The sequence below is a fragment of the Pongo abelii genome, chromosome 7, assembly GCF_028885655.2.
Source record: "Pongo abelii isolate AG06213 chromosome 7, NHGRI_mPonAbe1-v2.0_pri, whole genome shotgun sequence".
Lineage (NCBI taxonomy): Eukaryota > Metazoa > Chordata > Mammalia > Primates > Hominidae > Pongo > Pongo abelii.
In genome coordinates, this window is record NC_071992.2 from 80,745,781 (window position 1) to 80,769,591 (window position 23,811).

General features: G+C 40.4%; 1 protein-coding gene across 12 annotated transcripts in view; it reads left to right on the forward strand.

Annotated features, from left to right (window-relative positions):
* MTFR1 (mitochondrial fission regulator 1) overlaps positions 1-23,811 on the forward strand; it is a 92,617-nt gene that overhangs the window by 12,874 nt on the left and 55,932 nt on the right. For all 12 annotated transcript variants that reach the window (XM_054560808.2, XM_054560811.2, XM_054560809.2 and 9 more), the window contains 2 exon segments: positions 11,654-11,799; positions 22,423-22,521. In XM_054560808.2, the coding sequence (XP_054416783.1) occupies positions 11,734-11,799; positions 22,423-22,521 (165 nt within the window). In that variant the 5' untranslated portion in view covers positions 11,654-11,733.

Genomic DNA, 23,811 nt, shown 5'->3' on the forward strand with positions numbered 1-23,811 from the left:
ATCATGCCTGGCTAATTTTTTGTATTTTTGTAGAGACGAGGTTTCACCATGTTGGCCAGGCTGGTCTCAAACTCCTGACCTCAGGTGATCCGCCTGCCTCAGCCTCCCAAAGTTCTGGGATTACAAGTATAAGCCACCATGCCCGGCTGCCTGGCTAATTTTTAAAAAATTTCTGTGGAGAAGGGGTTTCGGTATGTTGCCCAGGCTGGTCTTGAACTGCAGGCCTCAAGTGATTCTGCTGCCTCAGCTTCCCACAGTGCTGAGATTATAGATGTAAGCCACCACAGCTGCAGGATAGTAACTTTCAACTGATTACTTTTTTGTTCTGTTTTTTAGTTCATAATCCTCATTTATTTATTTACTTATTTTTTTTTTTTTTAGACGGAGTCTCTTATTGTCCAGGCTGGAGTGCAGTGGAGCCATCTCTGTTCACTGTTAACTTCCGCCTCCTGAGTGCAAGTGATTCTCCTGCCTCAGCCTCCCAAGTAGCTAGGATTAGAGACATGCACCACCACACCTGGCTAATTTTGTATTTTTAGTAGAGATGGAGTTTCACCATGTTGGCCAGGCTGGTCTTGAATTCCTGACCTCATGTGATCCACCCACCTTGGCCTCCCAAAGTGCTGGGATTACAGGCGTAAGCAGCTGCGCCCGGCCTATTTATTTGTTTTAAACCAGATTTTATTTTTAGAGTAGTTTTTGTTTTTGTTGTTGTTCTGGTGGGGACAAACCATATTCACACCATAGCAGGGTTCAGACTAAATCACTTATATGGTCTGGGCACAGTGGCTCATGCCAATGCTTTGGGAGGCTTAGGCAGGAGGATTGCCTGAGCTCAGGAGTTTGAGGCTAGCCTGGGCAACATAGTGAGACCCCGTCTCTAAAAAACATTTTAAAAAATAGCCAGGCATGGTAGTACATGCCTGTAGTCCCAGCTACTCAGGTGGCTAAGGCAGGAGAATCACTCGAGCCCAGGGGTTTGAGGCTGTGGTGAGCGATGATCACGCCACTGCACTCTAGCCTGGGTGACAGAAGAGTGAGACTCTGTCTCTAAAAAAAAAAAAAGCACTAATTGGGTAATGATTGTCTTCCTCTGAGTGGTAGAGAGAACAATAACTTCACGTTCCTTTTTTAGTTTAACACATAATAATTGTACGTATTTATGGATACATCATGATGTTGCAATACATATAATGTGTAGTACTCAGATCATGGTAGTTAGCATATCCATCATCTCAAACATTTATCATTTGTTTGTGTTGGCAACATTCAGCATCATAGTCCTTATTTTTATTTTCCATCATTTGGCCTTAAAATGTGGACTGTGATCTGTGTTGTCTTATCTCTTAGCATTCTGAGAATAGTAAGCATTATTCCAGTGATTCATAAGGAACCTAGAAAACAAAATGCCAACCACATAACTAAGAATATTCTATTAATCTTATTTTCCCCAACTCGAAAATGAGTCATACTCATCTTTCATAATGAAAATATAGTTAAATGGCCATTTCCTTGAATAGTTCTCAAAGACCTTCTAAAAATAAGCCCCACCATGCTGTTGTAACTTTGTAAATTTTTGGCATCTTAAATGTAGTGACATTGTCATTATTGCTAACAGAGTTATTATGAAACTGTTTACTGCTGATAACTTTTTATTATAACTATCTCAAAAACAGATATTACATTAGTTGAAGACAGTATTATTTTGTATTATCTTCAATTTGACTGCTATAAATTTTAGTCAGGCTACATACTATTATATATTTTCACAGTGTTGGTAGAAGAAAAAGAAAGTCTATTTCCAATATTTATCTAGGTTTCTCTTCTACCAGCTGCCAACCAAAATTAATTTGCTATTTCTTATACTCTATGCTAGAGTAGAGTAGATAGTCTAGAATATAAGCCTATACCATCTTCATAACACTTGTAGGAATTGAATACACACACATGTGTGCATGCACACACATAGACACACACACATTTTCATTGATTCATAAGGAACCTAGAAAACAAAATGCAGCCTGATTCTTAGCAGTTTTTTTAAAAACCTTATTTATTTTGAAGTGTAACACAGAAGAAAGTACAGACATAAATACAGCTCAATAAACTGCCACAAAGCAAATATCCATGTAATGACCACCCAGGTTAAGAAATAGAATGTTGTCTGCACTCTGGGGTAGTTTTGCTTTTGAGCAAGAGCTTTTAAAAGAGCTTAGAAAAATAGTTGACAGGAAACAGCACTGATGTAAAGTGTAAGAGAATAAGCAAGCAGAAACCCTTTGAGAAGGCTGTAGCTGTAGGAGAAGCAGTATTCTAAGGGGAAGCCAAGTTTCATCAAGGGAGGGAAGTAAGCCAGGGGAGTTCAGTAGTGAGTGAATCTATTGAAGATAAGATACAGAGTTGGGGGATGTTTATAGACAAACAAGTTCCAGAGAGCACTGTGAAGAAGTTTGGAGGAAGGGGTAGCAGCAGGAGTCCACCGTCTATGTCACCTCCCTTCTGTGTTTAACAAGGACCATTACCTTTCTCAATATTTTCCTTTTTGGTGATAATACCACTCTTATTTTTCTACTACTATTTTGATCTTTTTTTGGTTAGTGTCTGTTGGATATAAAAATGCTCTAGGAATAAATTCTCGGTGCTGCAAAGTGAAACCAGCACTCAGGCAAAAGTTTTCTCAGCAAGGCAATTTACTGCTGCAGAAGGGTGCCACTTGCGTCAATCAAGATCACAAAAGATCATAATCAAGATCACCGAACAAAGGAGAGGTTTTGTTTTTTTGTTTTTTTTTTTTTTTTTTTTTTAATCCCTGACACGTAGTCCTTACCTCTGTGTCACTCCCCCATAGGCTGGGGTCAGACCATGCAATCCGAGCTGACCCGATTGGCTACTTGCAAATATTTTTCTAAATATGGAAGGGAAGGGGGACATGAGGTACAGTGGTGAGATGTGCAGTTTCGGGGGAACAATGGTGCAGGTAACCAATGGAACAGATGTGAGTTATTGATTAGATCTGACAGGAAGGGGGTAGGCTGTTTACAGTAACTAGGGGCAAGGAGACGTAGAAAGAGAAATTGAGTTTGAGAACAAAGGACAAGGAAGTTAACAGGCTAAACCTTTGAAGATATATCTTACAGTGTCTTTTATTTTTTTCTGTTTGTTCTACAAGTATTAATATTTCCTGAGCTTTCTGTCCAGTCTTCCCTTCTTACTCTATATGATTTAACTCATTTCATCTGTTTTTTTCTAGCCAGTGCTCTGTATTCTTTATCTCTAGCCTAGACTTAAGAAACATCTTTTCCTGGCAAATAAGGATGATTTTTCAAATAATAATTTTTAAAAACCATCTGTGGGCCGGGCATGGTGGCTCATGCCTGTAATCCCAGCACTTTGGGAGGCTGAGGCTGGTGGATCACCTGAGGTCGGGAGTTCAAGACCAGCCTGACCAACATGGCCAAACCCTGTCTCTACTAAAAATACAAAATAGCCGGGCCTGGTGGCACATGCCTGTAATCTCAGCTACTTGGGAGGCTGAGGCAGGAGAATCTCTTGAACCTGGGAGGTAGAGGTTGTGGTGAGCCGAGATCGTGCCATTGTACTCCAGCCTGGGCAACAGGAGTGAAACTCTGTCTCAAAAAAAAAAAAAAAGACAAAAAAAAAAGAAAACCCATCTGTGGTAGTTAATTTTATATGTCAACTAGACTGGTTTGAGAGATGCCCAGGTAGCTGGTAAAACATCACTACTGCTGTGTATTTGTGAGGGTGTTTCTGGAAGAGATTAGCATTTGAATATATAGACTGAATAAAGACATCACAAATCCCTTGAGGGCCTGAATAGAATAAAAGAGAAAGAGAGAGCGAATTTGTACTCAGCTTGAGCTGGGATATCCCTCAGGCCCTCCCTCAGGCCTTCTCATCAGACTGAGATTTAACACTATTAGCTCTGTTGGCCTCCAGCTTGCACACGGCAGATTGTGGGACTTTCTAGCCTCCATAATTGCATGAGCCAATCCCTCATAATAAATCTGTTTCTATGTATCTATATTTTGTTGGTTCTCTCTGGAGAACCCTGACTAAATACACTGTTTAAAAAAGGAGTAAAACTTGCACAGAGATGTTTAGAGCAGCTTTATTCATAGTTTATCAAAATGTGGAAGCAACCAAGGTGTTCTCCAGTAGGGGAAGGAATAAATAAACTGTGGTATCTCCATAAAACGGAATGTTATTCCACACTAAAAAGAAATGAGCTATCAACCATGAGAATACATGGAGGAACCTTAAATGCATATTACTAGGTGAAAGAAGCCATTCTGAAAAGGCTATGTACGTGTGATTCCAACTTCATGACATTCTGGAAAAGGCAAAACTATGGAGACAGATGCCGGGGGTTGGGAAGGAGGGTAAATTAATAGGTGGAACACAGGATTTTTAGGGCAGTGAAACTATTCTGTATGATATAATAATGGTAGATACATATCATTATTCATTTGCCTTAACCCACAGAATGTACAGTACTGAAAGTGTACTGTTAGGTAAACTGTGGACTTTAGATGATGATGTGTCACTGTAGGTTCATCCATTGGAATAAATGCACCACTCTTGTGTGGGATATTGATAGTGGGAAGACTGCCCAATTAAGAAATCTGTACTTTCTACTCAATTTTGCTGTACATTTAAACTGCGCTAAAAAATAAACTCTGTTTTAGCCTGTAACCCCAGCACTTTTGGGAGGCTGAGGGGGTGTATCACTTAAGGCCAGGAGTTCCTGACCAGCCCGGCCAACATGGTGAAACCTTGTCTCTACTAAAAATACAAAAATTAGCCGGGTGCTGTGGTGCATGCCTGTAATCCCAGCTACTCAAGAGGCACGAGAATCGCTTGAACCTGGGAGGGGGGTTGCAGTGAGCCAAGATCCTGGCACGGCACTTCAGCCTGGGTGACAGAGTGGGACCCTGTCTCAAAAATAAATACATAAATACATAAATAAACTCTGTTTTAAAAAATGAGCAAAAGGCCAGGCGCAGTGGCTCACATTTGTAATCCCAGCACTTTGGGAAGCCGAGGCGGCAGGATCACTTGAGGTCAGGAGTTCAAGACCAGCCTGGCCAACATGGCAAAACCCCATCTTTACTAAAAATACCAAAATTAGCCAGGCATGGTGGCATGTGCCTGCAGTCCCAGCTACTTGGGAGGCTGAGGTGGGAGAATCGCTTGAACTCGAGAGGTGGAGAGTGCAGTGAGCTGAGATCACACCACTGTACTCCAGCTTGGGCAACAGAGCAAGAGTCCGTCTCAAAAAAATAAAAAACAAAAAAACAGAGCAAAAGACTTAAACAGATACTTCACAAAATAAGATATCAAAATACGCCCAAAATGTGAAGAAAACCCTAGAATTGCTAAAATTTAAAAAGTACTAACAATACCAATTATTACTGACAAAGATGTAGAGTACCTGGAGCTCTCTTAATTACTTGTGGGAGTGCAATTGGTCCAATAACCTTGGGAAATGTTAGGCAGTTTCTTTTCCCCTCCCCTCCCCTCCCCTCCCCTCCCCCTCCCCCTTCCCCTCCCCTCCCCCTTCCCCTTCCCCTCCCCTCCCCCTTCCCTTTCCCCTCCCCTCCCTTCCCTTCTTCCTTCTTTTTTTTTCTTTCTTTCTTTTTTTTTGAGACGGAGCCTCACTCTGTCACCCAGGCTGGAGTACAGTGGCGTGACCTCGGCTCACTGCAACAACCTCCACCTCCTGGGTTCAGACGATTTTCCTGGAGTAGCTGGGATTGCAGACATGCACCACCACACCTGGCTAATTTTTGTATTTTTAGTAGAGACAGTGTTTTTGCCATGTTGGCCAGGCTGGTCTCGAACTCCTGACCTCAAGTGATCCTCCCACCTCAGCTTTCCAAAGTGTTAGGATTACAGGCGTGAGCCATTGCACCTGGCCATGTTAGGCAGTTTCTATTAAAACTATATATATCCTATTATCTAACAGTTTTACACCTGGGTACTCAAGAGAATGCTCAAGAGAAATGAGCATTTACATGTACCTTGCTATCTTTGTGTAAGAATTATCTTAGCATTCTCATTTGTAATAGCTAAAAACAGACAGATGAGTACATGAATTGTGTTACAATAATATAATGAAATACTTTACAGCAATGAAAAAGAACTGTAATTTGTAAACAACATGAATGAATCTCACTGTGTTGAATTATAGAAGTCAGAAGGCACAACTAATATATGGTTGCGAATGTTAGAATAGTGGTGGTTAGACAGGCAAGGCGTGGATATTGACTCAGTTCTTAAACTGTTTTCTGTCTAGATCTAGGTGGTGATTACAAAGGTATATACATATATAAAATTTGCTGGACACTTATGTGTATATTTTTCTGTGTAGGTTATACCTCAGTTTAACTAAAAATGATAGGTTTTCCTTTTTTTTTTTTTTTTTTTTTTAGAGATGGAGTTCGCTCTGTCTCCCAGGCTGGAGTACAGTGGCACAACCTCAGCCCATTGCAACTTTTGCCTCCCGCGTTCAAGCTATTCTCCTGCCTCAGCCTCCCAAGTAGCTGGGATTACAGGCACACACCACCATGCCCAGCTATTTTTTGTATTTTTAGTAGAGACGGGATTTTGCCATGTTGGCCAGGCTAGTCTCGAACTTCTAACCTTAGGTGATCTGCCCACCTCGGCCTCCAAAAGTGCTGGGATTACAGGCGTGAGCCACCGTGCCCGGCCAAAGAAATATTTGACATTTTAGTTTTTCATGCTTTTAAAAAAAATTTTTTTTTTTTTTGAGACGGAGTCTTGCTCTGTTGCCAGGCCAGAGTACAGTGACGTGATCTCGGCTCACTGCAACCTCTGCCTCCTGGGTTCAAGCCATTCTCCTGCCTCAGCCTCCCAAGTAGCTGGGACTACAGACATGTGCCACCACGCCCAGCTAATTTTTGTATTTTTAGTAGAGACGGGATTTCACCATGTTAGCCAGGATGGTCTTGATCTCTTGACCTTGTAATCCGCCCGCCTCAGCCTCCCAAAGTGCTGGGATTACAGGCATGAGCCACCATGCCTGGGCTTTAATGATAGGTTTTCAAACTTCACATAAAACCATCCTTTCTCCTTGCCTGTTTTTTTGCCTGTCGTTTCCAGCTTTGACATCATTTTTGGTTCTTTGCTCTTTTTATTCACCATTGGCTCTCAGAGGATTCATTTATAAAACTGATAATAGATCCCGGTAACATTAAAATATATCTGCCTGATCAAAGATATAGTCACAGACCTTTTTTAGTAATCGATAAATATATATTCCTGCCAGTGCTTAGCGTTCTACTACATAGTTTCATCTAGATACACTTCTGTCATCTTAGACTCACCTTCATTAAAGAGCTTTACTCTCCAGCATTTCCTTATATGATAGCCATAATTTCTCTCATCTCCAATCAAAACCTTGGAGTAATTTGATTTTTCTCTTCTTCCTTATTGTGCTAGCCAGCCACTTTATGTTTGTTGTTGTTGTTTTAAAAAGAGATGGGGTCTCGCTTTGTTGACTCTTAACTCCTGAGCTCAAGGGACCCTCCTCCCTCAGCTTCCTGAGTAGCTGGGACTTCAGGCATGCAACATCACACCCAGCTTTAGCCAGCTACTTTACCAAGTTTGGTTAATTCTTTGATTGGCATCTTGAATCCATCTATTCTTTTCCATTCCTGTTAGTATTAACCTACTTTTTTAGTATTTTTTACTAAAATGGCTTATGCATTATCTCTATTAATTCCTACAATTCTGTGAGTACTGTTCCTATCTAGAGATAACTTGTTAATACTTGCCATTTAGTAGGTGGCACAACAAGGGTACAAACTCAAGTCCAGAGCCTTCATACTTCAATATTTTATGTCGTTAGCTTTAGAATATAAATGTGTTGAAAGTTGAGTGTAATCACAATATGAAAAAATTAAAATAGAAAACACCCAGCTGGGCACAGTGCCTCAGGCCTGTAATCCCAGCACTCTGGGAGGCCAAGGTGGGTGGATCACCTGAGGTCAGGAGTTCGAGACTAGCCTGGCCAACATGGTGAAACCCTGTCTCTACTAAAAATACAATAATTAGCTGGGTGTGGTGGTGCATGCCTGTAATCCCAGCTACTCAGGAGGCTGAGGCAGGAGAATCACTTGAACCTGGGATGCAGAGGTTGCAGTGAGCTGAGATCACACCACTGCAGTTCAGCCTGGGCGATGGAGTGAGACTCTGTCTCAAAACAAAAACAAAACACTCGAAATTTCGAATAGGTTTTTCAAACTACTCCCTTTTGGTTTAGTTGCATGGTGTAGTGGATAAAAGCACAGACTTACAGAAACATCTAGTTTGAGTCCTAACTTTGCCACTTATAAACATGTAACCCTTACTCAAGTTATACTAACTATGCTTTAGTTTGCTCCTCTACAAATAGAAGATAATTTGATATCTACCTTAATAAGGTGGTTTGTGATAATTGAGACTTTATATGTAATGACTTAATAAGCATAAACATGTTCCTGATAATCCCAGGTACATAGCAAATGTTCCGTGAAGTTAGCTCATTAATATAATTTAGTGGTGTTTGGACATTTCAGCTAAGGGCTCTTGTTGGGGACACCAATAAATAAAGGAGACTAAAAGCATTATTTCACTAATTCAAATATATATCAAAAGTTCTTTTACACTCCCTGGCACCATAATCCCTCCCATTCACTCTGTGCCCCACTTCCTATACCCAGATATACATACTGTATATCTGATGGAATTATACTTATAAAGATAAGTGAAAAACATATTAGAAAGTTAGAACTTTCCGGCCGGGCGCGGTAGCTCACACCTTAATCCCAGCACTTTGGGAGGCTGAGGTGGTAGATTGCCTGAGGTGAGGTCAGGAGATTAAAACCAGCCTGACCAACATGGTGAAACCCTGTCTCTACTAAAATACAAAATTACCCGGGCATGGTGGTGCATGCCTGTACTCCCAGCCACTTGGGAAGCTGAGGCAGGAGAATTGCTTGAAACTGGGAGGCGAAGGTTGCAGTGAGCCAGGATTTGCACCATTGTACTCCAGTCTGGGCGACAAGAGCGAAACTCTGTCTCAGAAAACAAAAGGAAAGTTAGAACTTTCCATCATGTTAAAATTTTCTATAGAGCAAAATGTGTATACTTTTTTTTTTTGCAGCTTTTCAAAGGATTAAAAAATAATACTTAATTTAAACTTCGGTGAATTCAGCAAACTTTCTTCTTTTTTCTTTTCTTTTTTTTTTTGAGATGGAGTTATGCTCTTGTCGCCCAGGCCAGAGTCCAGTGGCGTGATCTCAGCTCACTGCAACCTCTGCATTCCGGGTTCAAGCGATTTTCCTGCCTCAGCCTCCCAAGTAGCTGGGATTACAGGTGTATGCCACTACGCCCAGCTAATTTTTGTATTTTTAGTAGAGATGGGGTTTCACCATGTTGGCCAGGCTGGTCTTGAACTCCTGACTTCAGGCGATCTTCCTGCCTTGGCCTCCAAAGTGTTGGAATTATAGGTGTGAGCCACCACACCTATTCTACCATATTGAGTCAAACTCTTCTACCTAGGTTCAAGGTTTGTCTAATAGGATTTCTGTTTCTTTTTTCCTTTTTCTTAATATAAGTTTTTAGCTCAGATTCTCATATGAACTCACACCCTATTATACTCCATCCTGTCTTCCCCCATTGCTGTTCATTTTTACCCATGATGCTCATCCTCCTTCTTTCATTAGCACCCAGCTCTTTTCAGTTCATTTTCACCCAGCACTTGGCATATTTGTGGCACCTTTACTTTTTCTTCCTATTCTCTGTCGTTACCTATAAAGTTCTTCTCAAAATGTAGACCACAAACTGTTTCTGGTCATGATGAGATAAAGGGCTTACATCACTATGTAAGTCAACTATAGCATACAGTATACTGTTTTGTTTAGCTGACTTTTTGAGCAAGATTTTTTCTTTTTTTTTTTTTTTTTTTTTAGAGTGTAGTGGCATGATCTCAGCTCACTGCAACCCCCACCTCCTGGGATCAAGTGATTTTCCTGCTTCAGCCTCCTGAGTAGCTGGGATTACACGCGTGCCCCACCACACACAGCTAATTTTTTTTTTTTTGTACTTTTAATAGAGATGGGATTTTACTATATTGGCCAGGCTGGTCTCAAACTCCTGACCTCAAGTGATCCGCCCACTTCAGCCCCCCAAAATGCTGGGATTACAGGCATGAGCCACCGCACCCAGCCTTTAAGGAAGATTTTCTTTTTTTTGTTTCTCTTTTTTCTTTTCTTTTTCTTTTTCTTTTTTTTTAAGACAGAGTCTCGCTCTGTTGCCCAGGTTGGAGTGCAGTGGCGCTATTTGCAACCTCCGCCTCCTGGGTTCAAGCGATTCTCCTGCCCCAGCCTCCCAAGTAGCTGGGATTACAGGTTCCTGCCACCATGCCCAGCTGACTTGTGTATTTTTAGTGGAGTTGGGGTTTCATCATGTTGGCCAGGCTGGTCTCAAACTTCTGACCTCAAGTAATCCGCCTCCCTTGGTGTCCCGAAGCGCTGGGATTACAGATGTGAACCACCACGCCCAGCCTTAAGCAAGATTTTATTGATGAGAGAGCAGTGTATTGATTCGTATTCTGGTGCAAACTCCCTTATCTTGTTAGAGACCAACACTTCAGTAAACTTGTCTATACCATACAAGTTAACATTGTAATTCTGTCAGATATACAGTGTGTTGATGGGGAGTGGGGCAGAGAATGAATGGCAGGGGTTATGGTGCTAGTGAATATTAAAAGACTTTATTCATTGGTTTTGGCCTTTCAGCATCTTAATTTCTGTTCCGTATTTCTGGAATTCATTCCTTTATGATTTTTGGTGGGAAGCTTAACCTGCTTGTTACAATAGCCAGGTACTTACTTTGTCAGCCTCCCTTTTGCTATGACACGTGAGCTGTGGACTTGGTCTAGCAAATGCACCAGTACAGACAGCATCTTTGGAGCTGGGGACATGGAAAAGGAGGAACTGCGTGGACCCTGTCTGTGGTGGTAGTAACAAGTGCAGTGGTGTTTTCCCAGGGCCAAGTCTGCTACAGTTTTGAACATCCTTGGTTGTGTAGCCTATAAATTGGTTTCTCTGAAGATTATTATCCACCAGATATGTTTTCATAAATGTATTTTTTACTTAAATTAGCCAAACTAGGTTTTTGTTGCTTCCAGCTAAGAACACTGACTGAAAAAAATACTAACAAAAGAAAACAAAACACCTTATACTGTTACAGTTACTTTAAGCAAGCTGATCACAAGCAAATCTTGTTTTCTCTTAAATTACACATGAAGTTTTTTTTTTTTTTTGAGACGGAGTCTCACTCTGTCACCCAGGCTGGAGTACAATGGCATGATCTTGGCTCACCGCAACCTCCGCCTCCCGGGTTCAAGCGATTCTCCTGCCTCGGCCTCACGAGTAGCTGGGATTACAGGCATGCACAACTACGCCCGGCTAATTTTGTATTTTTAGTAGAGATGGGGTGTCTCCATGTTGGTCAGGCTGCACATGAAGTTTTAAAAATGTTTTAGGCTTTCTCTGTGAGACATGTAGACGGTACAAATTCTAAATAATAATGATTTCATTTTAGTATTTGCATTTTAAATTTTCAGTGTGTTTTATGGACCATGTGCTGCTATGTATGCCTGAAGAAGTACTTGAAATGCAAATTTGGGGAGACTTTGCCATATAAATGCTTGGCTGGATTAAGCGCCTAATTAGGATGGTTTTTCAACAAGTTGGAGTAAGCATGCAATCGGTGAGTGCTCAAAATTCATTTTTTAAATCCCGACATTTAGATATTTTAAGAATTTTTTCTGAGAAAATGAAATAAATCTATATATGACCAACATCTTGAATTCAATATGTTTATGTACTGTTTAATTTGCTTTCTATTTAAATCATAGAAGTGAATCTTTTCTCAGCATCTGAAGTAAGGAAGTAACTTTCTGGGTTACATTGAAAACTTACCAGTATTCATGTGACCATTAAGAGCAATATATTTGTTATTAGTGAGGAAAAGGCTTAAATAAGCAGAAAAATCATTGCATAAAATATGCTTGGCCAACACTTGACAGCGCTCTTAATGTTGTAGAATCATTAACATTGAATGCTGTTATAATGTGTTTAAACAACACAGTTATTTAAAAGGTAAGTCATGTCTCTTAAAAATAACAACTACTGATAAGAAGAAAAAAGTTACTATAATGATTGTTCTATGCTAGAGATGTTACCTAGCATAGAACATGCTAGGTAAATCTAGCAAGATGTTTACCTTGAGATTTTTTATAAGTATTTTCTACTGATATATAAAGTTTGTTTAGACCTATAAATTATTAGAGCAAGTATTGTGTCAAGCACATTTTGTAGAATATTTTGTTTTACATTTTCAAATTCATTTTTTTTCATGGCTATGACATAGAATTAAATTTTATTTATTGAAGATACCGGCAGGTTACATAATTTGAATATGGGTATACTTTTTTTTTTTGGACAGGGAGTCTTGCTCTATTGCCCAGGCTGGAGTACAGTGGAACAATCTCGGCTCACGGCAACCTCTGCCTCCCAGGTTCAAACGATTCTCCTGCCTCAGCTCCCTGAGTAGCTGGGATTACAGACTCACACCACCACGGCCAGCTAATTTTTGTATTTTTTAGTAGAGATGGGGTTCCAGTATGTTGGCCGGGCTGGTCTTGAACTCCTGACTGCCCACCCTGGCTTCCCAGAGTGCTGGGATTATAGACATGAACCACTGTGCCTGGCAGAATATGGGTATACTTTTTAGTGCACTTTTACTTTTTGTTTTTGTGCCTGAACTTTGAATCTCCCCAGCTTCCAAGGTTACATCTGTTTTCTTCGGAGATTAAAAAGTAGAGAACCAAATAAAATTATCTTTGTTTATAGCTGCATAATTTTGAGATTATTAGCTTGAGGATAAGCAATAGGAAAATGACTTGTAAATTTATTGGTATTTTCATATCTTTCAGTTATATGTTCCTATGTTTAAATTTCACTTAGTGGCCAGGCGGAGTGCTCAGGCCTGTAATCCCAGCACTTTGGGAGACGGAGGCAGGAGGATGGCTGGAGCCTAGGAATTCAAGACCATCCTGGGCAATATAGTAAGACCCTGTCTCTACAAAAAATTCAAAAAATTTAGCTGGGCATGGTGGCACATACCTCTAGTCCCAGCTATTCGGGAGGCTGAGGTGGGAGGATTGTTTGAGCCTGAGAGGCAGAGGTTGCAGTAAGCTGAGATTGTGCCACTGTACTTCAGCCTGAGCAATAGAGCAAGACCCTATCTTTAAAAAAAAACAAACAAAAAAACTTCAGTTAGCTCAGTTTTATCATAGTGTGGACTGACATTTTAGTAATGACAGCAAAAGTTTCTTTTTCTCTTGCTTGCACAAGGAAGGGAAGTTTTTGTTATTTATGATTTCCAAAAACCAAAGCTTTATAATTTCTATTTATTGTAATTTTAGTAAGAAGTATAGTTTAATGGTAAGATTGTGGGTCCTGGATTTAAGCACACTTGAATCTGAAATTTGTCTCTGTCAGTTATTGCCTTCGTCTGCAAAGTAGCTATAAGAATTGCTACTGCTATAAGAATTGTTACCTGTGGATTAAATAACAGTGTATGTAAAGCATCTAGCACAGTGGCTTGTACAGTGTAGGTACATTCAATAATAGTTTCTTCCATTTTTGCTGTTACCAGCCTCCTACCCGAAGACAGGTCAATATGAGTACTGCTAATTGAGGCCAAAGTGCAGAATTCTGTTTCAGGCACAGATAGCACGCTTTATTTAGCTTGTTCACTTTAAGCTGGAAAATGGGTGCCTTCATCAAAGAATGGACCAGCTAAAGGAGTATTAACTTGCTCAAAATATTGTAATTACAACTGAGAGTCCTTCCTACTAATGGCAGATTAGCAAGATCTATTTTTAACTTATTGAAGCTAGCATATAATCATCAACTTTAATCAGCTGAAAATTCATATAAAAACAAATTTTATTCTAACATAAAGCAATGTGATCTTTTGGAGTTAACTAATTTCTAGTATTTTTTAGCTTGTTGCCTAACAATAAAAATACAAAGGAATCTTTCAAGATTTTATATTTGGGCACCAGAAAATAAAAGAAGCTTTCTTAGTTCTACCTTTCAGTGATTAACATGTATTTTCCCATTGATCTGATACATACAGGCATACCTTGGAGATACTATGAATTTCATTTCAGATCACCACAATAAAGTGATAGTGAAATACAGTGAATCACTTTTTTTTTTTCTTTGAGACAGTCTCACTCTGTAGCCCAGGCTGGAGTACAGTGGCGCAGTCTTGGCTCATTGTAACCTCTGCCTTCTGGGTTCAGGTGATTCTCCTGCCTCAGCCTCCCAAGTAGCTGAGATTACAGGTGTGCGCCATCACACCAGGCTAATTTTTTTATATTTTTAGTAGAGATGGGGTTTCACCATGTTGGCACTTGATGCTTCTTCATCTTACACTTTTGTTATGGAGATGGCTTTTTTCCTTATGCCTCATTAACCAACTTCTGCTAGCTTCAGCTTTTCTTTTGTAGCTTCCTTGCTTCTCTCAGCCTTCACAGAATTGAAGAGAATTAAAACCTTGCTCTGGATTAGGCTTTGGCTTAAGGGAATGTTGTGGCTGGTTTGATATTTATTTTCTCTATATCAGAAATAAGGCCTTCTTTCTTTCTTATCATTCATGTGTTCACTGTAGTAGCACTTTAAATTTCCTTCAAGAACTTTTCTTTTGCATTCACAACTCGGCTAACTATTTGGGCCAGAGACCTAGTTTTCAGCTCGTCTGGACTTTGAACATGCCTTCTTCGCTAAGCTTAATACTTTCTAACTTTTGATTTAAAGTGAGAGACATGCAATGCTTCTTTTCACTTGAACACTTGGAGATCATTGTAGCATTAAACTGGCCTAATTCCAGTGTTGTTTTGACTCAGAGTAGGGAGGTCTGAGATTGCGGAATAGCTGGTGAGTGGAACAGTCAAAACACACATAACATTTATCGATTAAGTTTGCCATCTTACATGTGCTCGGTTCATGGCACCCCAAAACAATTAAAGTGGTAACAACATCAAAGATCACTGATCATAGATCACCGTAACAGATATAATAAGAATGCATAAGTCAGGACCTGGCCTGTAGGGGGGTGGGGGACAAGGGGAGGGGGAGCATTAGGACAATGCATGCGTTGTCCTGATACATGTGGGGCTTAAAACCTGGATGACGGGTTGATGGGTGCAGCAAACCACCATGGCACATGTATACCTATTTAACAAACCTGCATGTTCTGCACATGTATCCCAGAACTTAAAGTAGAATTAAAAAAAAAAAAAAAAAAATAGGCCAGGCGCCGTGGCTCACGCCTGTAATCCCAGCACTTTGGGAGGCCGAGGCGGGCGGATCACAAGGTCAGGAGTCCGAGACCAGCCTGGCCAACATAGTGAAACCCTGTTTCTACTAAAAATATAAAAATTAATTGGGCATGGTAGCGCATGCCCGTAGTCCCAGCTACTCGGGAGGCTGAGGCAGGAGAATGGCTTGAACCCAGGGGGCAGAGGTTGCAGTGAGCCGAGATCACGCCACTGCACTCCAGCCTGGGCAACAGAGCAAGACTCCATGTCAAAAACAAAACAAAACAAAAAGGCTGGGCGCGGTGGCTCATGCCTGTAATCCCAACACTTTGGGAGGCCAAGGCAGGTGGATCACGAGGTCAGGAGATCGAGACCATCCTGGCTAACACGGTGAAACCCCGTCTCTACTAAAAAAAAAATACAAAAAATTAGTTGGGCAAGGTGGCGGGCGCCTGTAGTCCCAGCTACTCGGGAAGCGGAGGCAGGAGAATGGCTTGAACCCGGGAGGCAGAGCTTGCAGTGAGCCAAGATCACGCCACTGCACTCCAGCCTGGGTGACAGCAAGACTCTGTCTCAAAAAAAAAAAAAAAAAAAAAACCATTATAAATACCTTAACTCATTTAATGCTCATAGGCTCATGAAGCAGATAATATCTCCATTTTATAGGTGAGAAAACAGAAGCATAGAGGGGTGAATAATTTGGCCAGCTTTATACAGGCAGTAAATTGATAGAGGCTAATTTTAAAGCCAGGCCTATATGCTACAATGGCCTGTTTTCTCTTTACTGTCTTTTATTTTCCCTCAACATTTGTTTGAATTTAAAACCACATGCTCGCATATCTCCAAACTTTTTATGTCCCTAAGCAAAAATGTTTTTAAATTGCAGGAAGTAAGAATAGTGTGAAGCTAATGTGATTCTGATTAATTTCAGTATTTTATATTGGAAGAAAAGTTACTATAGCAAGTATCTATAATAATTTGTATTATTGTACTCTGGTTTTCTTTTGGTGCTTTGGAGGAGGGACGTGAGTAAGGAAGAAGAGAACTGAGGGAAGTGTTAATCTTTAGTTAAGGATTTAAAAATTGTTGCAGAATTTCATCTTCCCATTTTCACTCCTTCCCCCCTCCCAACACACACTTTTAATTTTCCCTTAGCTCCCTGAGAATTAAGAATTTACATTTTGTTGGGTCCTAACTTTTTAAAGACTGATTAACAGTATGGATGCTCTTCCCAGAAAAGTAACACATACACAATTTTGTGTGCAATTTTAGGGATACATGAACCTCTGCATTAATGCATTAATATCACATAGTTTATCTTGAAAAACATATTTTTTTTTGTTTGTTTGTTCTTTGAGACGAAGTCTTCTTGTGTCCCAGGTTGGAGTGCGGTGGTGCGTTCTTGGCTCACTGTAGCCTTTGCCTCCCGGGTTCAAGTGATTCTCCTGCCTCAGCCTCCTGAGTAGCTGGGATTACAGGTGCCCGCCATCACCCCTGGCTAATTTTTGTATTTTTAGTAAAGACAGGGTTTTACCCTGTTGGCCAGGCTGGTCTCGAACTCCTGACCTCAAGTGATCCACCCTCTTCAGCCTCCCAAAATGCTGGGATTACAGGCGTGAGCCACCACACCCAGCCAGAAAAACATATTTTGCTTAGAGTTAAATTTATAGTTTTTCCTGCTAAAAGTTGCCCTCAAATAATAATGTACGTTAAACTAGTCTATAATAAATGAATTACCACATACAGCTTGAGTGCAGTCATCATGGATGAGACAGATGACAGCTTCAGATTCCAGCCTCACACGTCAACACTTTCTACAATAGCATTTCACAATGTTAAAAAAGAACAAACTACTTTCCTGTTGTCATCCTCCTCCTTGCTGTCATCACTTTCAAACACTGTTGCTAAATGTTATGGACTGTCATTACTAGACACAGACATGCATGTGCGCACACACACACACAGATTCACTGTTAGATTATTTAAAAGCAGTTTTCATAGATAAAGCATGGTTTTTCTGTTTAGCTATTTCTCTCTTTTTTATTTTTTTTTTGAGACAGAGTCTCGCTCTGTCACCCAGGCTGGAGTGCAGTGGCGCGATCTTGCTCACTGCAACCTCCACCTCCCGGTTCAAGCAATTCTGCCTCAAGCCTCCCGAGTAGCTGGGACTACAGGTGCGTGCCACCATGCCTGGCCAAGTTTTTATGTTTTAGTAGAGACGGGGTTTCGCCATGTTGGCCAGGCTGGTCTCGAACTCCTGACCTCAGATGATCCACCTGCCTCGGTCTCCCAAAGTGCTGGGATTACAGGCATGAGCCACCGCCCCAGGCCCTGTTTAGCTGTTTCTTTTTTTTTTTTTTTTTTTTGAGACAGAGTCTTGCTCTGTCCCAGGCTGGAGTGCAGTGGCACGATCTCGGATCACCGCAACCTCTGCCTCCCAGGTTTAAGCTATTCTCCTGCCTTAGCCTCCTGAGTAGCTGGGAGTACAGGCGCGTGCCACCACACCTGGCTAATTTTGTATTTTTAGTAGAGACGGGATTTCACCATGTTACCCAGGCTGGTCTTGAACTCCTGAGCTCCTGACCCGCCCGCCTCAGCCTCCCAAAATGCTGGGATTACAGGCGTGAGCCACCAAGCCCGGCCAGCTATTTCTTAATGGCATTGGATTGTCTTATTTTCTAAATGAAATTGGATTATCTTGCCAGGCATGGTGGCTCACGCCTGTAATCCCAGCACTTTGGGAGGCTGAGGTGGGTGGATCATGAGGTCAAGAGATCGAGACCATCCTGGCCAACATGGTAAAACCCCGTCTCTACTAAAAATACAAAAATTAGCCGGGTGTGGTGGCACATGCCTGTAGTCCCAACTACTGGGGAGGCTGCGGCAGGAGAATTGCTTGAACCCGGGAGGCAGAGGTTGCAGTGAGCTGAGATCACGCCACTGCACTCCAGCCTGGCAACAGAGGGAGACTCCGTCTCAAAAAAAAAAAAAAAAAGAAAGAAATTGGATTATTTTATGACCATTTTCTTCTCCCTGCCTTCTCTCTTACATCTGAAGAAATATTAATGACAGTTTGTCTTTAGAGGAAGTCTTTCCTTCTCTAAACTAGCATACTGACAAGACATAGTTCAGCCACAAGTTACAGTAGGAGATGCACTTGGGTCATACAGCCTCCCAATGCACAGATGGTGACTTTTCAGTACCATCTGTTCACTGTTTCTGCACAGCCATTTACAATTTCTCCCCCTCTATGAGGGCTGAATAGAAAAAAATAGAAAAGTAGTCAGACCTAGTTTTAGAGTTCCTGGAAATTAGCTATTCTTTCCTCTCACTTTTTCCTACCATCCAATAAAGGTTATGGCTCTTCATTCTAAATATTTCAGTCATTAGTTTACACAGACCCTTATTTGATATTTATTGGTGCTAAGTACTATGTAATTCACAAGTAACAGAAGAACACATTATGTTAGTCTACTGTGTATGCTTGAAAAAATAATCACATAAAGCAATCTGTTCTTTTCCTTCCTTTAACTTTGTAGAAGATACCTAAATAATCTACTTATTCCTTATAATTAAAAGCTGAATCGGCTGGGCGTTGTGGCTCATGCGTGTAATCCCAGCACTTTGGGAGGCCGAGACGATTAGATCACCTGAGGTCAGGGGTTCGAAACCAGCCTGGCCAACATCATGAAACCCTGTCTCTACTAAAAATACAAAAATTAGCTGGGCATGGTGGCACCTGCCTATAATTCTAGCTAGACAGAGTTGCTGTAACCCAGGAGGTGGAAGTTTCAGTGAGCCGAGATCGCACCACTGCACTCCAGTCTGGGTGACAGAGCGAGACTCCGTCTAAAAAAAAAAAAAAAAAAATGCTGAATCATTGGCCACTTCTCTTGTTGAAGGCACCTAGTATTTTTCTGATATTAAACAGATGGAAACATAATAGTTGACATTTCGCCCTGCAACATGCGTAGTGAAGAATGCTAAAAGCTGGAAGAAACATTAGTTCCTGACCTTGGCAAATCCTTTCTAAATTTTTCTTTGTGAGCTTTTTGTCCTCTTCATCTCCAGGCAAGACCTTTGTTTGCTGGAGGGGAGAAAGATTCACTTTAGACTGTCTAATTGTCACATTGTGATGCACAAATAGCATTCCACTTTGTACTACATCATAGGAGAATTTTGACTTGTGACTAAATAGAAGACTCAAGAAGAGAAATGACTGAATGGTATACTTACTTTTGCTCTATGGATTTATTTGTAAAAGAACAGGATCTATTAAAATATATAAGGTAGGGCCATGTGCGGTGGTGCATGCCTGTAATCCTAGCACTTTGGGAGGCTGAGGCAGGTGGATCACCCGAGGTCAAGAGTTCGGGACCAGACTGGCCAACATGGTGAAACCCCATCTCTACTAAAAATACAAAAAAATTAGCCGGGCGTGGTGGCATTCATTTGTAATCCCAGCTACTGTAATCTCAGCTACTCAAGAGGTTGAGGCAGGAGAATCACTTGAACCTGGGCGGGGGGTGGGGGCGGAGGTTGCAGGGAGCCGAGATTGCTCCACTTCACTCCAGCCTGGGCGAAAGAGCGAAACTCTGTCTCAAAAATAAATAAATATATAATAATAATAATAATAATAATAATAAGGTAAAGAGTTTGCTTAAATACTGTCTTAGAATTATTTGCCCATGTTTGTTCTTTTTTTGGTGGGTAGTCTGATGTTGACATTGTAGAACTGCGAGGCTTCCCATTTTTCTCTAGTCAGATGTTTTCCTTTCCCTTAGTCCTCACATGTTATTAAGACTACTTGTGTCATAATCCTGTATGATTATTGATGTGAATGATGTTTTCTTCTAAGCTTCAGAGTGACTTTGCTTCTTAACATTCTTTGTATACTATTCAATTTTAATATTGTTATCTTCCTTTCTACTTACCAGTTTTCTAATCTTTGCCATCCTTTTTATTTACATTTCCAAAGCAAGAGCTATCATTTTTGTTGGTTATTGGAGTCAGTATAGGTTATAAGTACTTTTTGGAACTCTTCTAGTTAAGATTCAGTGAAACCTTGGAAAATATGTGATAAAAATTACATGAAAGCTATGGCAGGTGCCAGGGGTATTATATATCCTTCTATGATTTCCACTTTGTTGGTTTTTTTCTCAGGGGGTGGGGGGCGGGGGGACATGGTCTCACTCTGTTGCTTAGGCTGGAGTGCAGTGGTGTAGTCCTAACTCACTGCAGCCTGGAACTCCTGGGCTCAAGGGACCTTCCTGCTTTAGACTCTCCTGTAGCTAGGACGACAGCATGCATCACCACCCCTGGCTAATTTTCCAATTTTTTGTAGAGATGGGGGTCTCACAAAAAGATCCCAGGCTGGTCTCAAACTTCCAGTCTCAAACTTCTGGCCTCAAATGATCCTCCTACCTCAGTCTCCCAAAGCACTGAGATTACAGATGTTAGCTACTGTGCCCAGCCCTGAACCCCACACTGACTCATACTGTTATCCTTGAATTAGACTTGATTGCTAAAATTTAAGAAATCAGATAGTTTCTGTGCTCGTTTTATAAGTTGTATATGCTTTTATCTAAGGATCTAGTTTGAGTTAGTTTTGGAGCCTCCACTGTTTACAGTGAACAGTTGTTTGGTTATGCTGTTTATATTGGGGTAATTTCATTCTTTAAAGTAGAATGATCACGGATTGATCTTAAAAAAGGGGTAGCATCCATTTCTCCAGAATTCATACTCAGCTGATTTGGTTCTTTTTAGTCTTTAGAATATAATTGTTTTTTGAGTTTTTGTTTTGTTTTATTTTTGAGACGAGGTCTCGCTTTGTCACCCAGGCTGGAGTGCAGTGGTGTGATCCTGGCTCACTGCAACCTTCGCATCCTGGGGTCAAGCAGTTCTCATGCCTCAGCCTCCCAAGTAGCTGGGATTACAGGTGTGCACCACCATGCCTGGCTAATTTTTGTATTTTTAGTAGAGATGGGGTTTTGCCATGTTGGCCAGGCTGGTCTTGAACTCCTGGCCTCAGGTGATCTGCCCATTCCGGTGTCCCAAAGTGCTGGGATTACAGGCGAGAGCCACTGCACCCGGCCTTATATAATTGAATGTTAAAGTTTGATGAATAAGTATAATAGTCATATAATTCTTACTCTTTTCTTTTAGAATTGCTTTTAATAGCATACTACCTTTCTTTACTTATTCTGTCCAGGCTTTCAAGTGTAGCACTCAAAACAGATGGATAGTTTTTCCTTTAAAGAGAGATCATAGACGTGGGGAGAAGTTTCAAGGTACAATTTGTAATGATTTACCTAACATTCAACACGTGTGCTTTTTTTTTTTTTTTTTTGCTTTGAGGGTTCATTTTTGTCTTTAAGCATCGCATAATGTCCTGTTTTATTATGATTTCATCTGAAAAATTCTGCTCAGATGAAATTTCTTACCTTTCCTTTGGGGAGTAGGCCTCCCAAGAGCAATATGCCTGGATTTCAGCCTTTGCTCACCCTTGGCCAAGCATTCTTGTGCAGCAAACAACATGGAGCACCCTGCATGGTACACATTCAGATTCTGAACTTTGTACTAATTTGGGATTGTTTTGAAAAGTGTATTACAGCAAAAGTAACATACATTTAAGAAAAATTATGTATATCAAAATTCTAAAACAGAAGAGATAAAATAGTGTTTCTGTTGCAGAATAGTATGAAAACCTGATGAAAATAAAATTTTTACTGTAAGTATAGTATTTAAAAATTACTGGCTAGTTTATATTTTTATATAATACCTTACATTAAACTTTATTGAATTAATAATATCTATCTATCAATCTATATATTCTTTATTTTTAGATTGAGAAACATTAGCTTATTTGCCATAACATTTAGAGCATTCTGATCCTTTAATTAATGTGTTAGTATGTCGTACAAATAATTGTCTAATGCTTTGTCTTAACAGTTCTGTACATCTTGTAATTAAGCTTTCGATTTTTCCTACTTCCTCAGGTACTTTGGTCTAGGAAGCCATATGGTTCGTCTCGAAGTATCGTAAGGAAAATTGGTACTAATTTGTCTCTGATTCAGTGTCCAAGAGTTCAGTTTCAGGTACTATATTTTATATATTTTAAGTATTTTATTAATATGTACATTAGAAATATAAATAGGCAAGATGGTTTTAAAAGCATTTTGTTTTTGAGACTTTTCACCAATTGATGCCACTATCAATACAATAAAAGAGGATTAAAAACCACAGTAAAGCCTTTCTAATTTTAGTTTCTCTGTGAAGTGATTGAGATTTTTAAGATATTTATCCTTCTTAAGGATGCATATGTGAAGATTTAGAAGCATATAATAAGCTAAGCAGTTGTTAATTCCTAGGTGACCTCAAACATAGGCTTTATATTATTTCAGGTGCTTCATGTACCACCATTATTTTTCTTCTGTAATTATACCTTCCTCTTTGGATAGCCACTCTGTTCCCCTGCTTTATTTTTAGATCTCTGTGGATGCCATATAAGTTGCTTTCCCTGTCATTGGTTTCAAGCTCAGCATTAATTATAGGATCCATTGCCTTGGCAATGACAGTGTCAAGACAAAAAGGTAATTGTGGTTTTCGCAGTGAGGTGCTAGTCAAACCGTGAATCAGGAGAACTTTTGAAAGTCTTAGTCTTAGAACTTTTGAAGGTCTTAGTACAGTATTCTCTTTTAGCACCAAATCTGGAGCAACTCTACTTTTTGCTTGGAGATATTGCTATTTTCCTTGATTTGTGCTTTTGTTTCTTTCTTTTTTTTTTTGAAATGGAATCTTGCCTGTTGCCAGGCTGGAGTGCAGTGGCAGGATCTCGGCTCACTGCAATCTCTGCCTCCTAGGTTCAAGCACTTCTCCTGCCTCAGCCTTCTGAGTAGCTGGGACTATAGGCGCACACCACCACGCCCAGCTAATTTTTGTGTTTTTAGTAGAGATGGGGTTTCACCATGTTGGCCAGGATGGTCTTGATGTCTTGACCTCGTGATCTGCCTGTCTCGGCCTTCCAAAGTGCTGGGATTACAGGTGTGAGCCACTGTGCCTGGCCTTGTTTCTTATTGTTATTATAGTATTAGACATTTATCACATAACTTTGTTCTTTTTTTTAGCAATCCTTTACAACCGTAATGTAACAACATTTCAGTTCAACATTGAATAATACAAAATTCAACAGATATCTCTGCCACTTTTAAATAATAGATTAACATGTGGGGATGTGGAAGATTTATTTAACTCATCATTCAGAAATTCAGAAGTGCCCATGTGTACCCGTTTGATAACATGTCATGTTCTTAAATCACTCCTCCTGGTAAATGGAGGTGAAATGTGTTTCTTTTCCTTTTTTCTTTTTTTTTTTGGAGACAGAGTCT